The sequence below is a fragment of the Callithrix jacchus genome, chromosome 8 (genome assembly GCF_049354715.1).
Source record: "Callithrix jacchus isolate 240 chromosome 8, calJac240_pri, whole genome shotgun sequence".
Lineage (NCBI taxonomy): Eukaryota > Metazoa > Chordata > Mammalia > Primates > Cebidae > Callithrix > Callithrix jacchus.
In genome coordinates this window covers 109,766,687-109,788,875 of record NC_133509.1, presented here as the reverse complement: position 1 = coordinate 109,788,875, position 22,189 = coordinate 109,766,687, and the positions used below count along the sequence as shown (strand labels likewise).

General features: G+C 45.4%; 1 protein-coding gene and 1 long non-coding RNA gene across 2 annotated transcripts; one reads left to right on the top strand and one right to left on the bottom strand.

Annotated features, from left to right (window-relative positions):
* Positions 1 to 920: 920 nt before the first annotated feature.
* On the bottom strand, positions 921 to 13,292 carry LOC118144987 (uncharacterized). The gene is made up of 3 exons (XR_013521394.1): positions 13,161 to 13,292; positions 12,281 to 12,383; positions 921 to 1,055 (listed from the first exon to the last, which is right to left on the bottom strand). It is a non-coding gene; the product is annotated as an uncharacterized LOC118144987 (long non-coding RNA).
* On the top strand, positions 8,234 to 20,823 carry PROX2 (prospero homeobox 2). Its single transcript, XM_054240210.2, has 7 exons — positions 8,234 to 8,597; positions 8,907 to 8,983; positions 10,126 to 11,636; positions 13,420 to 13,431; positions 16,039 to 16,140; positions 17,515 to 17,709; positions 19,199 to 20,823. Exons 3-7 carry the CDS (start codon positions 10,332 to 10,334, stop codon positions 19,382 to 19,384), a joined length of 1,800 nt encoding a protein of 599 aa, XP_054096185.1. The 5' UTR covers positions 8,234 to 8,597; positions 8,907 to 8,983; positions 10,126 to 10,331; the 3' UTR covers positions 19,385 to 20,823.
* The last annotated feature ends 1,366 nt before the right edge of the window (positions 20,824 to 22,189 follow it).

The following is a 22,189-nucleotide window of genomic DNA, read 5'->3' as shown; positions in this document are numbered from 1 at the left end:
GTATGAACTCTCAGGGTTTGAAGGTGCAGGATCTAAGGAGGTGACTGGCACCTTGGCTGGGGCCAGAAGCCTTTTTTATTTTACTAATGGTTGTTGAAATCTAAAAATATAAAAATCTGGAAACCAGCCACTGTATCAGATGCTCCTAAACCCTTTCCAGCTCTAGAGTTCTATGGCTGTGGGGGGTCCTAAACCCACCCTAGGAGGAAAGGAAACCAGTTAAGGAGTGCCTATTTCCAGCACCAGAGAATGCAGGGCCCATGGTGATCCTCACCACAATCCTAGGAGATGGGCTGTTATGAACCCCATTTTACAGCCAGAGAAACTGAAGGAAAAAGGTGAAGTTAAATTCTGTAAGTTCACATAAGAGCTAACAATTCCCCCCAGGTCTAATACCCTTTAGGTCATTCCATAGTTCACAGCCATCATTGACGCAGATCACCAACGCAGATCACCAGGGCTTCTGACTCCATTGTGTCTGTGTCTGTGAACAGACAGGGCTGTGTAGCCTAGGCCTGTCAGTCTGACCCCCTCTCCTCATTTCTGCCATCAGCCAGTGCAGTGAAGAGAACTGCTCAGGGCTGGACCAGAGATGGATGGGTGGCCTCCGACCTGCAGCAGAGTGGGGACACTGCAGAGGGTCTCTCATCATAGAGAATGAAACAGGATAAGGTTGTATGTGATAATACCTTTGTAAATCATAAAAATGAAGGTTGTATATGATAATGCCTTTGTAAAGCATAAAAACGCTATGTGACTTTGAGATGTGCTACCCTGAACAAGTCTTCATCAGTAGCTAAAGTTAGCTCTGTCTGGCATGTATTTGGATGGGAGGCTGTTCAGGAGTACGTGGTAAAACAAAACTGTATTCATATAGATGTGATTAAGTCATCGTTGTTACGAAATGCCAGTGGTGGGCCCTTCGATCCCATGATAAGTGTTGATGAAGGTAGGAGCAGGGTTTCAGGATAAGGCATTTTCCTCCGTACCTTTCCAATCATGTTGGGTAGTTGTCTGCTAGGCATAAGGCTGGTCCAGTTGGGATCCGACTAAATCTAGAAAATGAATGAACAAAATACTGCAAAGAAAAACATGTTTTCCTAACAAAAACCAGGCAGGAATTTTATCAAGGAAATAACAATAAAACTTACTGTATAAATCAGGATTGAGTCCAGGCGTGGTGTCTCAGGCCTGTAATCCCAGCACTTTGGGAGGCCAAGGCAGGCAGATCACGAGGTTAGGAGTTTGAGACCTGTCTGGCCAACATAAACCCCACCTCTACTAAGATACAAAAATTAGCTGGGCATGGTGATGGGTGCCTGTAATTCCAGCTACTTGGGAGGCTGCATGAGGCAGGAGAATTGCTTGAACCTGGGAGGTGGAGGTTGCAGTGAGCCAAGATCACACCACTGCACTCCAGCGTAGGTGACAGAGCAAGACTCCGTCTCAGAAAAAAAATTCTGGATTAAGATTCAATGATAGTGATGAGAACAAGTTAGCATCTCTTGGGCTTTACCTGAGGACTCTCCACAGCCCACTTTGCTTTATTGATTGGCTCTCCCATGATCCAGATGAAGCACATCAAAGGTGTTTGCTGTCCCCTAAATGTGTACACATCATAGAACGGAGACATGGCCTGTGAGCTGCCAGTCTCACCTCAACTGGCCCCATAGGCAGCCCTTCCCCTTTGCCCCACTTGGGCAGAGCTTCAGGAGCTCTCCAGAGATGTTTCCTGGAAGCACAGACCCACAGGGAGAAAGGCTGCCATGTAGGAGGTGATCTGTGCAGGTAATGATGCCACAGACACTGGCTGTTCCTTCTCAGCTCATGTCCAGGTGCTCTAACACAAAGCTGAAAGAAGACACGACTTCTCTCATATGTTCTTGTTTGTTTGTTTGAGATAGGGTCTTGCTCTGTTGCCCAGGCTGAGTGCAGTGGTGCTATCATGGCTCACTATGTCCTGGACCTCCTGGGCTCAAGAGATCCTCCCACCTCAGCCTCCCAGGTAGCTGGAACCACAGATGGGTGCCACCACACCTAGTTATTTTTAAATATTTTTTTGCAGACATGGGATCTGATATGCTGCCCAGGCTAGTCTCAAACTCCCAGGCTCAGGCTATCCTTGAGCCTTGGCCTCCCAAAGCACTGGAATTACAGGCGTGAGCTACCACATCCAGCCTTATGTCATCCATTAGATACTTGAAATTCAAACTCACCCTCATTTTACATTTCCCAGCTATAAAATCCTGTGTATCTTCACAGTTATCTTATGAGTGTTCTATGCTTGTGTTTGTAGCTAAATTTGCTTCTCCAGTGGGGTTTTTTATTTCTGGTACCCAGGAATATGTATCTGGGAAAGAGTAAATGAGGAAAAAGTGCAGTTTTTTTAAATAGACTTTATCTATTTTATGGTTTGGTTTTTTTTTTTGAGACTCAGTCTCGCTCTGTTGCTCAGGCTGGAGTGCAGTGGCATGATTGTGGCTCAACATAATCTCTGCCTTGCGGTTCAAGCGATTCTCCTTCCTCAGCCTCCTGAGTAGTTGGGATTACAGGTATGTGCCACCATGCCCAGATAATTTTTGTATTTTTTTTTAGTAGAGTTGGGGTTTCACCATGTTGCTCAGGCTAGTCTCAAACTCCTGACCTTGTGAGCCATCATGCCCGGCCACTATTTTATGTGTTTGGAAACAGTCTCACTTTGTTCCCCAGGCTGGAGTGCAGTGGCCATTCATAGGCATGATCATAGCACACTACAGCTTCAAACTCCTGGGCTCAAGCAATCCCCCCACCTCAACTTCCTGAGTAGCTGAGACTACAGGCAAGTACTTTATTTATTTATTGAGACAGAGTCTCGCTCTATCGCCCAGGCTGGAGTGCAGTGGCACAATCTCAGCTCACCACAACCTCAGCCTCCTTGGTTTAAGCAGTTCCCCTGCCTCAGCCTCCCAAGTAGCTGGGATTACAAGCACATGCCATCACACCTGGCTAAATTTTTTGTATTTTCAGTAGAGACGGGTTTCACCATGTTGGCACACTGGTCTCGAACTCCTGACTTCAGGCAATCCACCTGCCTGGGGCTTCCAAAGTGCTGGGATTGCAGGCGTCAGCCACCGTGCCTGCCCTAGACTTTATTTTTTAGAGTGGTTTTAGGTTCACAGAAAAATTGAATAGAAAATACAGACGGAGATTTCCCTTATATCCCGTGCCCTCAACAGGCATATCCTTCTCCATAAATGCAAATTTTTAATTAACAAAGGCAAGATTGCCTTTTTTTCATTAGAAAACTGAAAACATAACCATTAAAAATATAGAAAATTTAGAAAAATAAAAAGAAAAAATAGAGAAAAAAATTACTTGTGGTTCCATCACCCATAAACAGCTATGCTAACGTTTTTATGTTATTCTTTCTCTATTTATTTATTTATTCTTTCTCTATTATTTATGTGTGTGTGTGTGTGTATACATATATGTGTGTGCGTGTGTATATATAGTTTTTTTGAGACAGTCTTTCACTCTGTTGCCCAGGCTGGAGTGCAGTGGTGCAATCAGAGCTCACTGCAGCCTCAACTTCTTGGGCTCCTGTGATCCTCCTGCCTCAGCCTCCTTAGTAGCTGAGACTACGGGTACAAGCCACCACAATGCCCAGCTTTTTTTTTTTTTGGCCTGGTCTGGTCTCAAACTCCTGGGCTTAAGCGATCCTCCCACCTTAGCTTCCCAAAGTGCTAGGATTACAGGCATGAGCCACCACACCTGGCCTCATACTTTCATACTTTTCTTTGTATTTTTAATATCTAATTTTCTCTTACCCTCCACTCCAGTTTTATAAAATAATGTTACATAAACTTTACTTAAACACTGTTTTTCAAAATGATTGCATAATATGGCATCATGTAGATTATACCATACTTTATTTAACCAGTCCCTACTCTTTTCTTTTTTTTTTTTTTGAGATGGAGTCTCACTCTCTTGCCTAGGATGGAGTGCAGTGGCACAATCTCGACTCACTGCAACCTCCACCTCCCAGGTTCAAGCGATTCTCTGCCTCAGCCTCCCGAGTAGCTGGGATTACAGGTGCCCACCATCATTTTTTGTATTTTTAGTAGAGATGAGGTTTCACCATCTTGGCCAGGAGGTCTTGAACTCCTGACCTCATGATCCACTCGCCTCAGTCTCCCAAAGTGCTGAGTTTACAGGCGTGAGCCACCTTGCCTGGCCACCAGTCTCTACTCTTATTAATACTAGGATGACCATCTTTGAAATAAATTTGTGAGTCTATGGTGGCTCACGCCTATAATCCCAGCACTTTGGGAGGCCGAGGTGGGTGGATCACGAGGTCAAGAGATCAAGACCATCCTGGTCAACATGGTGAAACCCTGTCTCTACTAAAAATACAAAAATTAGCTGGGCGTGGTGGTGTGCGCCTGTAATCCCAGCTACTTGGGAGGCTGCGGCAGGAGAATTGCTTGAACCCAGAAGGCAGAGGTTGCGGTGAGCTGAGATCGTGCCATTGCACTCCAGTCTGGGTAACAACAGTGAAACTCCATCCCAAATAAATAAATAAATAAATAAACAAACAAACAAATAAACAAATTTATGAGTCTAGCCATCATTTTCTTGGCTTAACTTCATAGACATAGAACCACTGATTCAAATGGTATAAATATTTTTAAGTTTCTTATATAATCTATTAATATTTCAAAAAATATATATGAAAATTGAGCAAGGTTATTCAAGATTACTGAGAACCAAAGAAATACACATAATGAGGTAACATTGTCACCTATCATAAAGGCAAATATTTATTTATTTGCTTATTTATTTATTTTTTGAGACGGATTTTCACTGTTGTTACCCAGACTGGAGTGCAATGACACGATCTCGGCTCACTGCAACCTCCACCTTCTGGGTTCAAGCAATTCTCCTGCCTCAGTCTCCTAAGTAGCTGGGATTACAGGCACACACCACCACGCCCAGCTAATTTTTGTATTTTTAGTAGAGACGGGGTTTCACCTTGTTGACCAGGATGGTCTTGATCTCTTGACCTCGTGATCTACCCGCCTCGGCCTCCCAAAGTGCTGGGATTATAGGCGTGAGCCACCGTGCCCGGCCATGGCAAATATTTAAAAGACAATGCCCAGTGTGGATAAAGATAGGGAGATATGTGTTCTTTTACAGATATATTGGTAGAAACACAAATTGGCCATTTAAAAGTATATGTATACAAGTATCATATGAATATATTCTTGTAAAAATTCAATTAATATAGAAATATACAGAGTAAAAGTTGAAGGTTCTCCTTAAGTCCATCATCTCCAACTCCAATCAGTTGGTGCATTTCTGGAGGACAGTTAGAAAAGAAGTAGAATAGTTTCACAGTTTAGGCTTTGATACAATATTTTCACTTCTAGAAATGTAGTCCTCCTAGAAATGTAGGAGTGTTTACCCCAATATTATTCATAATAACAATAGCTACAACTTGTCAGCAATAACTAAGTGCCAGGAACTGTTCTAAAAATATAACATTCATTGAGTCATTGGATCCGGACATGGATCCTACAATAACCATAGATATTATGATTATGCCCATTTTACTGATGAGAAAACTGAGGTACAGGAAGGTCACAAAGCTAGCTAAGTGGCCAGAAGGATTCAAGTCGAGGCAGTCTGACTTGTGGGTCTATGTTATCCATCTCCATACTCTCTTGTCTATGCTTCTATAATAGTGAAAATATGAGAAGGGATCTATCAAGCAGGAACTTGTTAAGTAAATTATGGTACATCTATACAATAGAATATTGTCAGCTTTCACAGTGTTGCTGTAGACTGATATTCATCTACATGAAAGAAAATAATGGAGGCATAAAACTATATATCTATAATACCGTTTTTGTTCTTTTTCAATATATATAATTATGAGAAATTATAAATTTCTCTGTACATGGAGAAAAGAGTTCGGCAAAAATGATGAACACCAAAATCTCAACTGATTTTCTCTGGGAGCAGCATTATAATGTCTTGCTTTTCCTCTTAATACATTTCTATATTTGGGAAGTAAAATGATCCTACATTACTTTCATAATCTAAGCGAAGCCATAAAGCTATTTTTAAAGGAGTGTGACAGTTCCTACCTCTATCAGTGAATCAGTGAATATGAGAGCGCTACCAGCTAATTTCCAATCACTACTTCATGCAGACTTACCTAGATAAAGGGCTGCGGGCAGCGCACCGGCCTCAGCACTGAGGTTTCCTGTTCCTCAGCAGCCCAGAGGCAGAGTTTCCATGATTGCATGGGCGTAAACATCTCTGGGCACCCAACCACAGTGGAGTCTGGCTAGATTTCCAGTTTCTGGCCTCAAGATATATCTGTTCATTGTTGCTTCCTTAAGCACACTGGCCCCATCTGTTACCCTAGTAGATCTGTCTTCTGGAGCACACATGGAAAGACAACGCCCAGTGCTGATAAAGATAAGGAGATACCTGTTCTAGTCTAGCGACTACGTGAAACCTCAGAAACAATACCTTGAATAACCCACAAGGGTGACTCAGCAAGGTTGGTGGTTCTATGCTCTTCTAATCAATGACTCTATCTACCTGTCCATCTTTCTGTCTGCACTGATTTTGTTCCATGACCAAGCCTCCATGCTAGGTGCTGGAGAGATCTGACATAAATTATTGTCTATCAAGGAGACAAAAATCAGTATAACTGAAGTATTTATGGACAATTTATTCAATGGAGTTAGCAAACATCTGTTTGGTGACATCTGACAATCAGGCACTACTTGAGGATACAAAGAGGGAGCTCACAGTCAGCACTGATCACTTCAGAGAGGAAGTGTCATTTCAGTTGGATTTCAAAAGAGGAATAAGAGTTTGTCAGTGGAAAAGTGGGAGAAGGGCTGGTCTGGCTAAGATAATGTAAGTGCAAAGACACGGAGGCTGGAAGGAGTTTGGCCTGTTCAGTGAACACAAAGTCCAGGACAGCTGGACACAGGCAAGTGTTGAGAGGAGTGGCTCCGAAAGATTTAGATCAAGACCATGTTTATGAAGAGCTGAGACACTTGAACCTTCTAGTCCACAGGAAGCTAGCAAAGACTTTGATTCCATAGAGGGGCATAAGCAGAGCTACAGTTTAGAGGATGAAGACCAGTGACAATGTCATTGAGAAAACTGAAACAATCAAAAGAAAACTTCCAACTCCCACCGCATGTATCCACCTGCCTGCACCAGTGTACATCCTCTGCTCTTCCTCTCGCTGCTTGGATGAACTGAGCATTCCCGACTCACGTCAATCCCTGTGCGCGCTAGATCTCTTCCCCTCCTTCCTACTCAAGCAAATGGCTCCAGAAATTCTCCCCCTCTTGCCTACATTAACATATTTTATCTTTCTGCAGCATCACTGTCTTCAGCCTACAAATATGCTGTTATTCTATCTTGAAAAACTCTCTTGGCAGGATGCGGTGGCTCATGCCTGTAATCCCAACACTTTCGGAGGCCGAGGCGGGTGGATCACGAGGTCAGGCATTCGAGACCAGCCTGGCCAACATAGTGAAACCCCGTCTCTACTAAGAATACAAAAAATTAGCCGGACCTGGTGGCAGGCGCCTGTAATCCCAGCTGCTCAGGAGGCTGAGGCAGGAGAATCGCTTGAACCAGGGAAGCAGAGGTTGTAGTGAGCCAAGATCCTGCCACTGCACTCTAGCCCTGGCAACAGTGTGAGACTCCATCTCAAAAGAAAAAAAAACAAAGAAACAAAAACTGTCTCTTGACCCCATTTTCTCTTCCCGCATTGTTCCATTTCTGACCTCTTTACAAAACTCCTTGAAAAAGTTGTCAAATTCAATGTCACCTACTCCTCTTATCCTCTCCCTTAAATCCTCTCCAGTCAGGCTTTTTCTCCCTCTACTCCATCAAAACTGTTGATCAGGATTCCCAGTGACTCCACATTACTAATTTAAATGGTCAATTTACAATTTCTTTGTGACTTGACCCCTCCCTCCTCCTAGAAACACTTACTCGCTTGGTTTCCAGGTCCTCACATACACTGAGGTTTCCCCCTGCCTCTCTGACTGCTCCTTCTCAGTTGCCTTGGTCGATTCCCACCCGTGCCCCCAGCCTCTTCATGTCCCTATGTCCCAGGACTGGGACCTTGGCCCTCATCCCTTCTCTGTCTACATTCACTCCCTTTGTGACTTCATCCAGCCACAGATGGATGAGATTCTAGCCCAGACCTCCCAGACTCTGCGTCACCCAGGCTGGAGTGCAGTGTGTGTGATCTTGGCTCACTTCACCCACTCACTGTGTCGCCCAGGCTGGAGTGCGGTGGTGTGATCTTGGCTCACTGCAACCTCTGACTCCTCGGTTCAAGCGATTCTACTGCTTCAGCCTCCCAAGTAGCTGGGACTACAGGCACACACCACCATGCCCGGCTAATTTTTGTATTTTTTTGTAAAGATGGGGTTTCACTATGTTGGCCAGGCTGGTTTTGAACTCCTGACCTTGTGAGCCGTCTGCCTCAGCCCCCCCCCAAAATGCTGGGATTACAAGTATGAGCCACCCCACCCGGCCTCCAATTGCTTCCTTGACATCTTTATTTAGAGGTCTGTATAGTACTTATCTCAAATTTAACATGTCAAGGGTATCGTTGTAGTGTCCCTCTTGGTTAAAATATCAATTCTGCCAGTTTAATGATTATTACTACTTAGAAAGCAAGTAATGTAGTTGGAGTACAGCATACTTTGATACTTTGTGGGAATAAAACAGCCTTAGGCAGCCTTTCCTGAAACAGCTCCCTCCTTCTCCTCAGACCACTCTCCCCAGTTTCCAATGCTTTATTGTGCTTTCTCTTCACAGCAGGTATCACATCCTGAAAATATATTTGTTTGTTTATTTTCTGCTTTCCCTACTAGACTGCCTGTTCCAGGAGGGCAGACTATGCTGATCTTTCTCACTCCATGTGCCCAGAAGAAGGCCCAACATACAGCAGGTGCTCAATAAATAACTGAACAATGAATGCATAATCTGATTTTTCCAGAAGTAAGAACAGCAATAGTTTTCTTTTCTTTTTCTTTCTTAAGACGGAGTTTCACTCGTTGCCCAGGGTGGAGTGTACTGGCACAATCTCGGCTCACTGCAACCTCCGCCTCCCAGGTTCAAGTGATTCTCCTGCCTCAACCTCCTGAGTAGCTGGGATTACAGGCACATGCCACTTTTGTATTTTTAGTAGAGATGGGATTTCACCATTTTGGCCAGGCTGGTCTCAAACTCCTGACCTCGGGTGATTTACCTGTGCCTGACCTAAATTTGCTATTTCCCCCCTTTTTTTTTAAGACAGAGTTTTGCTCTTGTTGCCCAGGCTGGAGTACAATGGTGCGATCTCAGCTCACTGCAACATCCCAGGTTCAAGCGATTCTCCCGCCCCAGCCTCCTGAGTAGCTGGGATTTCAGGCACGTGCCACCACACCTGGCTAATTTTGTATTTTTAGTAGAAACAGGGTTTCTCCATGTTGGTCAGGCTGGTCTCAATCTCCTGACCTCAGGTGATCTGCTCACTTCGGCCTCCCAAAGTGCTGGGATTACAGGCATTAAGCCAGTGTGCCTGGCCTGCATTTGCTATTTCTAAAAAGTGCCTTGGGTGATTCTGTTGCTCTTAGTCACCAGAAAAGTCACTCGGAATCAGACGAAGCTTTAACCCCAGCCTGTCACCTAGCTGCATGACCATGGGGAAGCAACTTCTTCTCTGATCTTGTTTCCTTATTTGTAGATAACAGGCATGACCACATTCTCATGGAACTGTTATGACAATTAATTAAATTAAGTAATGGATGTAGAGTTCTTGGCATAATGCCAGTTGCTCAGGTAGCAGCCACTATGATATTATTACTATTTTATTTTTATGCCCAAGCAGAAGATTTTTCTTCCTGTGGGATCACTCTGGGAATCCCCTCAAAGTGGGTTTCTGAGACTAGCAGCATCAGCATTACCTGGGAGCTGGTTTAAAATCTAGAATCTCTGCCCCACCCCAGATCTACTGAACTGAAATCTGCACTTTAACAAGACCTCATTGAATGATTGCACATTCAAATTTAAAAAGGACTGTTCGAAGTCACATGCACTGTTTTCTTCCAGTCTCTAATTTCAGGAGTCTGCCCTGGAGGTTCGTGAGCCCTGGCATCCCAGAATCTGAATTGCTTCTCAGCAACAGTGGCTCTTCACCCTTCTAAGTGCAGAGGAGGAAGCCCCGCTCATTCTGGGTGCACTTCCCACTAAGGAAATAGGAGGAGGAATTCTGAAGCCTTGTGGCTGCTTCATGGAGCTCTGAACAAGTGCTTGGGATGGATCCAAACTCCATCTTGCTTTCTCCGCAGCGCCAGATCTGCTCCCACCTGGCAGAAGCCTGTATGGAAGGTGAGAGAAGCTCATCCCCTCCAGAGCTGGGTAGAGACCCCCAGTTTCCCTGGAGCCAGGTCTCCAGCCCTGCAGACCCCAACTGGTTTGGGGATGAACACATCCAGGCCAAGAGGGCCAGAGTGGAGACCATCATCCAAGGCATGTGCCTCTCCCCGAATCCTCTGGTGCCAGGCAGTATACAAGCTGGGGACACCCCACACTGCCCAGAGATGACCCGAGAGAGGAATAGGAAGCAGAGCCTTCCCATGCAGCAAGGGCTCCTGATACCAGCCCCTGCCTGGGACCAGGGCAACAGGAAGGGGGGCCCTCGCGTGAGAGAACAACTTCACCTGCTGAAGCAACAGCTAAGACATCTGCAGGAGCACATCCTGCAGGCTGCAGAGCCCAGGGACACAGCTCAGGGCCTCGGAGGCTGTGGCAAGGGAAAAGGCCCTCTGAGCACAAAGCAGAGAAGTGACTGTGGGCCTCGCCCCTGGGCTTCGAACAGTGACCACCAGCAGAGTTCCAGCAAGGACATCTCTGGGGCAGAAAAACACCGAGTGTCTGAGGCCAAATACCAGACTGAGGAGCCCAGGTTCCTTCCTTCTGGAGCACCAGCTTCACTGGAGATTCTGAGAAAAGAGCTGACCAGGGCAGTGTCCCAGGCTGTGGACTCGGTATTACAAAAGGTACTACTGGATCCGCCAGGCTGCCTAACTCAGCTGGGTAGTCAGGGGTGGGTGCCAGAGAGTAGAAGTGAGTCCTCACGTCCCATGGCAGAGGCCTGTGAAAATCCACTTGCTTTGGCTGCCTTGCCCAGGAGGGTTCAGCTACAAGCTGGAGTCCCAGTAGGAAACTTATCATTGGCCAAGACTCTAGATTCTCCTGGGTACCCTATCTCTCCAAGAATGATCCCCAAACCCTGTCAGGGTCCCCCAGCAAACTGTCCACTGACTGCACCTTCCCACAACCAGGAAAATCAGATTTGGAGCCAGCTACTGGGTCATAGATGCAACAATGGCCATTGGAGTAGCAGTCGTCCCCAGGACTCATCTTCCCAGAGGCACCCCTCCTTGGAGCCTGCCCTACAACCTTGGAGAACTACCAAACTGCAACCACTGGTCCTGAGCCAACAGCAATGTCCCCTGCCTTTCGCCTCTGCCCATCTGGAAAGTCTGCCCCTTCTTCCCTCAGTGAAGATGGAACAGGGAGGTCTGCATGCTGTGACTGAGGCGCTGCCTTTCTCTTCAGTCCCCATATCCTTTAATAGCAATTGAAGTTCTCATGTTGACCAGGTGCAGTGTCTCATGCTTGTAATCCCACGCTTTGGGAGGCCAAGGTGGTGGGAGAATTACTTGAGGCCAGGTATTCAAGACTAGCCTGGACAACATAGCTAGACCCCACCTCTAAAAAAAAAATTAGCTGAACATGGTGGTGTGTGCCTGTAGTCCTAGTCACTCAGGAGGCTGAGGCAGGAGGATTGCTTGAGCCTGAGAGTTCGAGGTTGCGGTGAGCTATGATTGCAGCACTGCACTCCAGCTGGGCAACAGAGACAACTGTCTCAAAAAATAAATTAGGCCGGGCGCGGTGGCTCACACCTATAATCCCAGCACTTTGGGAGGCCGAGGCGGGTAGATCACAAGGTCAAGAGATCGAGACCATCCTGGTCAACATGGTGAAACCCTGTCTCTACTAAAAATACAAAAATTAGCTGGGCATGGTGGTGTGCACCTGTAATCCCAGCTACTCAGGAGGCTGAGGCAGGAGAATTGCTTGAACCCAGAAGGTGGAGGTTGCAGTGAGCCGAGATTGTGCCACTGCACTCCAGCCTGGCACCTGGCAACAGAGCAAGACTCTGTCTCAAAAAAAAAACCACCTAGGAATGTTCACTTACCTTCTTCTATGACCCATCGGTTTCCGCCACTTGACTTATTTGTTTGGGTCTAAAAGAGTTTTGTCTTGAGACTCAAATAGGCTTTTGGAATACAGTAAATACCCTAAAGAAGAAAGAACCCCATAATTCGGTTGTCAGCTGCACATACACTTAGGCAGAGAGGGTCAAAGGAATGCCCTCATCTGAGGTGTGGCCTCCCCACCCCATGGCTCCACAAGCAAAAATCCCATATTGAGTAGATAATTCCTGGGGAGCATATGAGGGACCAGAAGCTTCTGGGCTAGATGGAAAAGTTTTCCTCAGGCATTAAACCCAGAGAGGCAGCTGGAAATGGCCAGAAGTCTTCAGTTTAAGGACCAACTTCCAAGGTGCAACGGAGTGCCTGGAGACTGGGGGCTGGGCATATGCAAGGAGAGAAGGCTCCGCATGAGGAGGCCTGAGAGGCCCAGGCTGGTCTGCAGGGCTCTGGATCTTACTGCATCATTTTTGCAACCCTTAAGCAGATGCTACTCTCTTAATGTATTTTCCAGAGTAACCCTCAGAATTAATAATTGTCAAGTTGGCCGGGTGCGGTGGCTCACGCCTGTAATCCCAGCACTTTGGGAGGCCGAGGCGGGTGGATCACGAGGTCAAGAGATTGAGACCATCTTGGTCAACATGGTGAAACCCCGTCTCTGCTAAAAAATACAAAAATCAGCTGGGCATGGTGGCACACGCCTGTAGTCCCAGCTACTCAGGAGGCTGAGGCAGTGAACCCAGCAGGTGGAGGTTGTGGTGAGCCCGGATTGCGCCATTGCACTCCAGCCGGGTAACAAGAGTGAAACTCTTTCTAAAATAATAATAATAATAATAATATAATAATTGTTAACAGAAAAAGTACCTTGGGGAAATACTGAGATAGTTTCTTTTCTGTGAGAATTCTCAGAGCCTTTAACATGAGTAAATGGAAGCTCTAGGAGGAGAATGTATACAGCCCCAAACCCATATGACTGAAGAATCCACTTCTAACAAGCATCTTGCAGAACTTAAGTTCCTGAGAATATATTTTGGAAGCTGCTTTTTAAGCGAGTTGTGCTCACGCTGCTGCTTCTTGTGGGCAGCTTTGAGGCCAATCTCCAGAGGCTGATGAGTCCATGGAGTTGCACATCCAGGTGGGAAGAGTGGTGTCCGCTGCCTGGCAACCACTGTGAGGGCAGCAGGATGGGGTGGGACAACAGAGGGAGACACTGGCATTTAGGACACCGTGCGAGACTGCCTTTGCGTCCTAAATGCCATGAGCGCCCCCTGCCGCTGGAAACTCCCCAAAGCTTTCCTGGAAGTCAGCGAGCAACTAAAAGTAATGCTCAGAACACTTCACTTGCCACCATTCTTGGAGGCACAGGGATACCACCATAGACAGATTTTCTTTAGAAGGCTTTTGATTGTCTGGGCCTTTGATAACCACTGGTTGACTCTCCATTAAATTCAGACAGTTGCAAAACCACCTCAAGCAGACGGTCCCCCAGAATTTGCTATTTGTTGAGCACCTCCTTGTGCCTGTTCCTGCCCCCCAAATTGGGGATTGGGCTCAGATAGCTTCTGGAGACTTGGGGCCTATCCTAAGAAATACCTAAGCCAGGGCTGGCTGCGTGGGTGAAGCACCTGACTATCTTTGGAATGACTTGGGGCCCCCTGGCAGCATCCTGGCCCCTCAACGCTTCCCTCATTCCTGATGCCTACAATACAAGACCAGAGATTTATTCCTGTGGGCCATGAAAGCCACCTGAGAGCAAGCTGCTTTACAGCACAAAAAGAACGTTCCTGTTCACATGCCATCCTGTGACATGGGTAGGGCAGATGTGAAGATCATGAGGGGAGCACTGACAGAGCACTTTCTCTGTGGCAGGCGCTGCTACCAGCACTGCACATGTATGCATCCACTACCAGTTAGCTACAATTCTGAAACCCACAAAGCTTTGAAAAGTCCTATGATCGTTTTCCCCCTAGGACTGATGCAATCTTTTTTCGGTAGCAAAACCTGGCCTGCACTGATTGGAGGCTTCTTATAGATTTTATCCCACTTAGTATAGTCATACATTTTGCTGCAGAAATGTTAATGTATTGGATTATAGACTGTCTCTGCTGTGGATGCTAATTAATGTGTGGTACACACATCATATTACCTTTACAAGCTAACAAATTCTGAAATCCGAACTCCATTTGGCCCAACATTTCAGATAAGGGATTTAGATCTGTATTATCTCACCATCCTCAAGCATCCACTCTAAGATCAGGTATCCGAGAAGCAGAGACATAAAAGGGAACTTACTGCCCCAAAGCACTAATGAGCAGCCAGGATTCAACCCGGGATCTGATGGCCAACTATAAGCTTTAACTGCCGTACTCCACATCTTAGCAATGAGGACCAGAGCAGTGAAGTGGCTTGCCGAAGGTCACACAGCTAATAGGTGGCAAAATCAGTGTCTGAAACTGGGTCTTTGGAATCCCCAATCCAGGATTCTTTCCGGAGCATTTGTGGATCTGTAGGAAGGATAAGTAGTGCTGATGGGACAGCAGGGAGGGGTCTTCTGTGCAGCAACCAGGTGCCTGGGCCAGCTATAACCATACTCAGTTGCTTTGGTTTATTTCAGTTAAACAGATTCACCCTATGTGGAAGTCTTAATAATTGTCTTAAGCTACAGCTCTCAGATCTGAGACCCCAGGTTACTCTGTGTAATGCTTCTGACTCAGCCTAAGGACTGTCCCTGAAAATGCTAAGCATATTTGTGTAAAAAGCTTTATTTCCTTTCCCTCCCACCCCAGTGTTAGGCAGTCACATCACAACTCCCCAACTCTTGTTAAAGAGGAAGGAATCTGTCTGTTCCCAGAGTGAGGTATGGTTTGGAATATAATTTCCATGTATGTGTATGGATTAAGGTTGACCATGCACTCACTCACTCCTTCACACAACAAATATTTATTGAGTACCTACTATGTTCCTAGCAGCAGGCTAGGCACAAAGATGAAAAGATAAGGACCTCACCCTCAAAGAGCTCACAGTCTAAATGAGGAGACAAATGCAGTAGAAATTTCAACAAGGTTATCGTTGAGGCAGTTTGTACCAAGGGTCTTCATAGCCCAGGATAAGGAAGGCCTAATTTGGCAAGGAAGGCTTTAACAGAGGTGGCGGGAGCTTCTGAGCTGAGACCTGAAGGATGAGGGACAGCTCTGCCAGGCCAATGGTGAGCGGGTGCCGCCCAACTGTTCAAACTTCTTGAGCAAAAGCAAAATGTGAGGTCGGTACTCAGCCTGCTTAGGTGTTTGCCGGTTAGAAAGGCAACACTGCAAAGCCAATGATAACAGTGACAGCCAGAATGGGGACCACCTAGTTTACTCCTCTCATTTTACAGCTAAGGAAATTGAGGCAGACAGCAGAAGTAAATCTCTGCTTGGGGCTTTGAAACCGTTTATCTGGGGTAGAACTGCCATCTCTTCCCATCCCTTTCGGACAACACACACACACTACAACGAACTATTTGGTATCATATATGCTACATAACTTTTACACATCAAGATGTTTTTTACATTCTGTGACTTAATGTATGGCATCCAACTTATTTGACCAGAGTTTCCAGAGACAGAAAAATGAAGCAAATACACAATTCCTATCAGAAACAAAATGAAATAAAATAGAAACCACAGGAACAAGGAATTTACTATTTAATTGATAAACTGGCATTTTAAAGTGTTAATTTTCCTTGACACTGAGATAAATTCAGGAGGGCCTAAACCCTGGTCACTTGAAGAAGGCCAAACTAATGTTTTTCTTCACGAGATATCCCAGCTCCAATCTCCTGAAGGCTTATTTTCCTGATGTTCAGGTAAAGTCACTCAACTGTATGGCAGCTTCTGCAGAACTCCCAAGTGGCAGTGTGTTTCGCTTGGCGTGAGGCAAGTCCTAGGTTATCATAGGTGCACTTCAAGCTCCCCTCAGAGTTGCTGATAGAATTGGTGCAATGTCCAGTTCTGGGCTGAGACTCTGCCCCAAAAACCATGACTAAATTTAGGCTAGAAAGGTTGGGTGTCTAAATTTTTAAGCTACCGAGCTGTAGATAATCCCCAAAAGCTGAAACACACAGGCAGGAAAAGTAGACGGAAAAAGAAACACTAGTTAGTGGACTTTTTGGCCTAGTTTTCTGCCTTGCCTGGGGACACCATGAAAAAGAAAAAATAGGCTGGGTGCAGTGGCTCACTCCTGTAATCCCAGCACTTTGGGAAGCCGAGGTGGGCAGATCACCTGAGGTCGGGAGTTTGAGACCAGCCTGATCAACATAGTGAAATCCCATTTCTATTAAAATGCAAAAATTGGCCAGGTATGGTTGGGGGCACCTGTAATCCCAGCTACTTGGGAGGCTTAGGGAGGAGAATCACTTCAACCTGGGAAGTGGAGGTTGCAGTGAGTAGAGATCATGCCACTGCACTCCAGCCTGGGTGACAGAGCAAGACCCAGTCTTAAAAAAAAGAAAGAACAGAAAAAAAAACATAGAGTCAGACACTATCAAATTTACATTCGAATTGCTATATTTCAAAACTGAGTGAAAGTACATATAGATCAAGTGTGACAATAAGGAAAATCAAACTAATTGTTGGGACCAGACCTCCTCTGTTCCCATGAAAGGTTTCTGAGGGCCTCCTTTACCCTGGGTTTTGGGTTAGTGGCTGGTAATACTTTTGGTCTATATCATTCAAGCTTTTCTTTCCCTCATATCCAGTTGCTTGGTTGATAGCTGCAGCAACCTGATTTTGATTTCAATTCATTGTACAATTCCAAGCTGCTAATAAACTACTCTCTGACCTACACTTTGCCTTCCCTTGGCCCTTTATCCAGGCGGAAGTCCTGAGGGCTGCCAGGCAATCCACCTGGGTGCAGCAAAATCTGTCACCACACTGGTCTTGACCCCGGACTCTCCCTAAGTCCCAAACACCACAAAAAGATTTTCACGGGTCAAACAACCCTCATAAATCTAGCACATAAAAAAATCTATTTTCTGTTGGGCACTGTAGCTAATTTAGATTTTTCTGAGTATAACTGAATAAGCTTGGAAAATAGATGTGGCTTCTTTTTTTAAAGGAAGCCCCTGTTAATGCTGGTGAAAGCCATTTCTATGAACCCCTATGTTGAGCTGGAAGCAGACAGTTCTAATTCTGAGCACCTCATGCAAATGTCTGACTTGGTGGGTCTCTTGTTTGTTCAGTTCAACCGCTGCATTACCTCCCAGATGATCAAGTGGTTCAGCAACTTTCGTGAGTTTTATTACATCCAAATGGAAAAATTTGCCCGGCAAGCAATTTCAGATGGTGTCACCAATCCCAAAATGCTGGTGGTTCTCCGCAATTCAGAACTGTTTCGAGCTCTCAATATGCACTATAATAAGGGAAATGACTTTGAGGTAAGACCACGTACTGGGGTCCCATGAGGTCTGATGAGCATCTTCTCTATGTGATTCGAGTTTTAGGAAAGATCCCCATTCTGTGTGTGTCCTTAAGTTATTGAGAGCCAGGGAAGCCTGGGGCCAATCTCTGTATCATCCACAAAGACTACAGTCTCTTAGGCAACAAGGTAGAAAGCAGCAAACTGAGTCTCCAGCTAGTCTTCATTCTGAAGTTTAGGCAAAGGTCTCCCAGTGTTCACCATCTTAGACTGAATACCCTGTAATTATCCAGTTACATAACTTACTGACCTTTTTGCCTTAGTGCCAGGAGGCTCAGGACTGGATGCTGAGCACAGCTGTAGCACCTAGTCTTGGCCTAGGTTTTCTCAACAATTTCTATGCTTTTCATGATTTGGTTCTTACCTGTATTTTCCCTTGAAAATGTATCTGTGGGCCTTCCATAGCAAGTCACCTCGAATCTTCTCTGGAAATAATAAACAACATTCAACCTTCTCAGTCCCTTGGGTATCCCTACAAAGGCACACTGGTGGCACCTCAGAGGTAAAGTGTCAGTGAAGGGTGAGCCTAGGTGTCACTGGTGCACATTCCTAATCAAGAGACATGTGTTGCCTCATGCACAGCTGACAGCTCTGTTAGGCTGGCATCTGATTCTGCAGGTGCCAGGTACATCTGGTCACAGATTACACTTCCTTCTTCTTGCTTTCTCCCTTGACTGTGATCACAAAGTGTTTATTGATACCTCCAAGAAATATAAGAAATGTAGTCTGACTGGTTGACTGGCCAGTCAGAATGTGTTTGGAAAGTTAAGACTACCTGTGGGGAAAATGGACCATGCCTCCCTTTCTGAGGCTCAAGGGGTCAGGGCCAGTATGGGACAGGCAGCACTGCCATATCTTTCCACATAGGGTGGTCATTTGGCCTGGAGTGGTGGTAAGCCCCAAGTCAAGCTGGGTCTGGAACTTGGCAGTGGGGCACCCCATCATTCATGGTGCCAGTCTGGGTTAGGGTTCTAGAACAGCGCCCCCCCCGTCAACTGGCTCTGAAAGCAGGAGTGTAAGCCCTTCAAACCCAGCCCTAAAAGGCAGTGGAATGAGGTATAAGAGTCAGAAGCTTGGGGGCACTCCTTTCCACAGTTAGTACTAAGGAAACGAATGCCAAAGTCTCTTTGAGCCACAGATTTACTTTCAGTAAGATTTTCTGACCTACTTAGTAAAAAGTCACCCATTAGCGGGATCAGCTCCTTCTATAAAGGGAGTGTCCTTAATTCACCTTCTCTTGGGGCTGTCTCATTGGAGTTGTCATATCAAGGTTTGTGTTTGATGAGAAAGCAGAGGATTTCTACGGTTGCAGAATCAGGGGCCAGTAGAGCAGGGATGCTCCTAGCCCACTACCCAAGAAACAGGCAGCATCCACTAGTGAGGTCTGTGGCACCAGTGCTTCCCAACCTCATGTCTTTTCTTTCTTGTGGGTCTCTTTGGAAATGCAGGTTCCAGATTGCTTCTTGGAAATCGCCAGCTTGACATTACAGGAGTTCTTCAGGGCTGTCTCCGCAGGGAGAGATTCAGATCCTTCCTGGAAGAAACCCATTTATAAAATTATTTCGAAACTGGACAGTGACATCCCAGAGATATTCAAATCTTCCAGCTATCCCCAGGAGCTGTTTCAGAGTTAAGATCCCACAACGTGAGGAGTGACTGGCTAGTTCCTGGGCTTGTGTTAAATGGCAGTTTAGCCATAGTCATATAAAAAAGGGCACAAGGAAAACCCCTCTAGGATTTAGGAAAATAGGCACTATTACCATTTCGATCATTTATTTCCTTTCCAGAATCAGCAGAAATTTAACTTTAACTATAAAATATACTAGCTGTATTAGTGTATGGGTAGTATATTGTGAAAAGGAACACAAGTTTGGAATCAGAAGACATGAATCTCAACTCCATTGTTTCCAGGGAGTTGTGACCCTGGGAACTTCCTGGTGTCTCTCATCTGTAAAATGAGGTTGTTAAGGATTAAAGGACAGTGTGTCCTATGCAGTGTTATTCACACACAAATGTTTTTTGAACCCCACTTTCACATAAGGTTATCTTATTTGGGGTTTTTACAAATTGCTGTTTTTAGTCACCTACTTATAAAGCACCACCTATTTGCTAGATACTTTCACATACTTTAAGCTTCTCACCCTGTAAAGCAGTTACTACTATCATTAAAAAATGACCACCAGAAGCTTTAGAACTGCAAGGTAACTCGCCAAAGCCTATGAGGCTAGGACATCTGGGTTGATGGGACGGTCAGGAGCCTGGAGGAACCAAGACGTTCTGATGCCTGACTGCATGCTGGACCATCTCCTGCTGCTAACTCAAGATCTCAAACAGGACCCCATCCCTAGTAAGCATCCAGCATTGGCAGGGCATTGTCACCTGAAAACTCCTGCCTAATACTTAGGAGCAATTCACCACCCAAGATTTCTGCTGATCATTTCAGCAAACCCAAGACAAACTTTCTGCAGGACTTGAGTGTTGTTGTCTATTTACATTTGTCTGCGGGAAGAGTTTATCAGCTGGATAATGCAATAGTCTCTAGTTGACCACTGCAATTGATGCCCCAACCTCATATTTGCAGAAGAAGCTGAACTTCAGACTGTGAAAGGCAGAAAGGGCCTTTGGAGATCATCTGGCCCACCCTGCTTAAATTAGGAAGGAAGAATCGAGGTCCAGACAGGAGGCTTGCACAGGCTGTGCACAGCCTTGCAGATGCTAAATGGCATAACTGGGACAAATGCAGCATCACACAGCAATGGAAATTCTCCCACTCCATAACAAAATTACAGTCCATGGCTGACCTTCCACTGATGCAGGAATTCATGAAATCAATTTTCCTCCCTGCTGGCCCAACACAAATTGTGACCCACTCTGAGCATATAGGCGAGACATGTGCAAAGCTGAGTAACTGCATCTGTCTTCTGAGCTAGTCAGGATCAGTCTTTGTATGCACTGCCAAAGGTACGCGGGGTGGGGTGGGGGTAACAGATAGCTCAGGCTTTGTAGTCCTGATAAGCGGTGTCTGTGAGTTCTTTAGCTTACTTCTTTCCTGTCTATATAAAACAAGTTTCCATATTCAGCTACTCAACTTCCATGATTTTTCTGGTGGGGTGCTAGCTGGAGCAGATGAGATAAAATTCCTAAAGTATTACTAGATCTATCAGCATAAAAAGGTATAAAAGATGAATTTTCCTTTGAATTTTCTCTTACTTCAAACAGCTGAAAGGAAAAACAAAACAGACTTAGCTCAAACCCCTCTTTACAGGCTATTTAAAGGTTATTCTTAAGTGCCCTTCAATATATCCAATTGCACTCAGAAGATCTTTGCCCTATTTTCACAAAAATGAAGGAACCTGCCAAACCTAGGTTTTAAACACAGGCAAGCATGGAGTGCTCAGAGCAAGGACAATCAGTGTTCTGTGTCTGGAGACAATAGAAGAGCCCTCTATCCAGAGTGACATTACATTCAGGGGAAACAAGTTCACATGATTGTCCAATAGAGAGCAGCCCTTCTTCTATCCCAAACCTGAAATTCATTAGTGTGTGTTTTAAAGACTGAGTCAAGTCACCGCCAGGGCAGTGAACCTTGTCTCAGGGACCAATTAGATGAAATGTACAAGCTCAAATTGAAAACATTTGTGTATGGCAGTCTTTCCAGGAAGTGTTCTCTAACCACTGAGCTAAACACAGAAGAATGTATAAATATATATGCTCTGCCAACAGAATTCTATTCTATTATAATTTTCTGTTTCTACCAAGTGTGTATCTCTCTGTTGGAAACACATGGAATGTAAGCTGAGTGGGTTATTATGTTCTTTTAGCAGTCACACTTTGCCAAAGATCTGGTCATTCTTTCCATTAAGGTATATAAGGGTGCTATGTTTTTATTTGAGACAGGGTCTCCCTCTCTCACTCAGGCTGGAGCACAGTGCCATGATCACAGTAGCCTCGATCTCCCAGGTTCAAGTGATTCTCCTACCTCTGGCTCTCGAGTAGCTAGGACTACAGGCATATGTCACCATGCCCAGCTAATTTTTAAAAACTTTTCTGTAGAGACGGGGTTCTTGCTATGTTGCCCAGGTTGGTCTTGAACTCCTGGGCTCAAACAATTCTCCCACCTTAGCCTCCCAAAGTGCTAGAATTATAGGCATGAGCCACCATGCCCAGCCTTGGGTACTCTCTCCTAGATTAGACATGTTCAAATATTGCATAATTGTCCAATTTCTCAATGGTGGACAACAGGGTCTGCACTGTGGTTTATGACGATGGCATTACTGAAGAGTTAATGCCCAATTATCAATGAAAAGCAAGCAGTTAATTGGCATCCCAGGCAGGAAAATGTTCGTTAGGAACCTTTCTTTTTTTGGAAACAGAGTTTTGCTCTGTTGCCAAGGCTAGAGTGCAATGGCATGATCTTGGTTCACTGTAACCTCCACCTC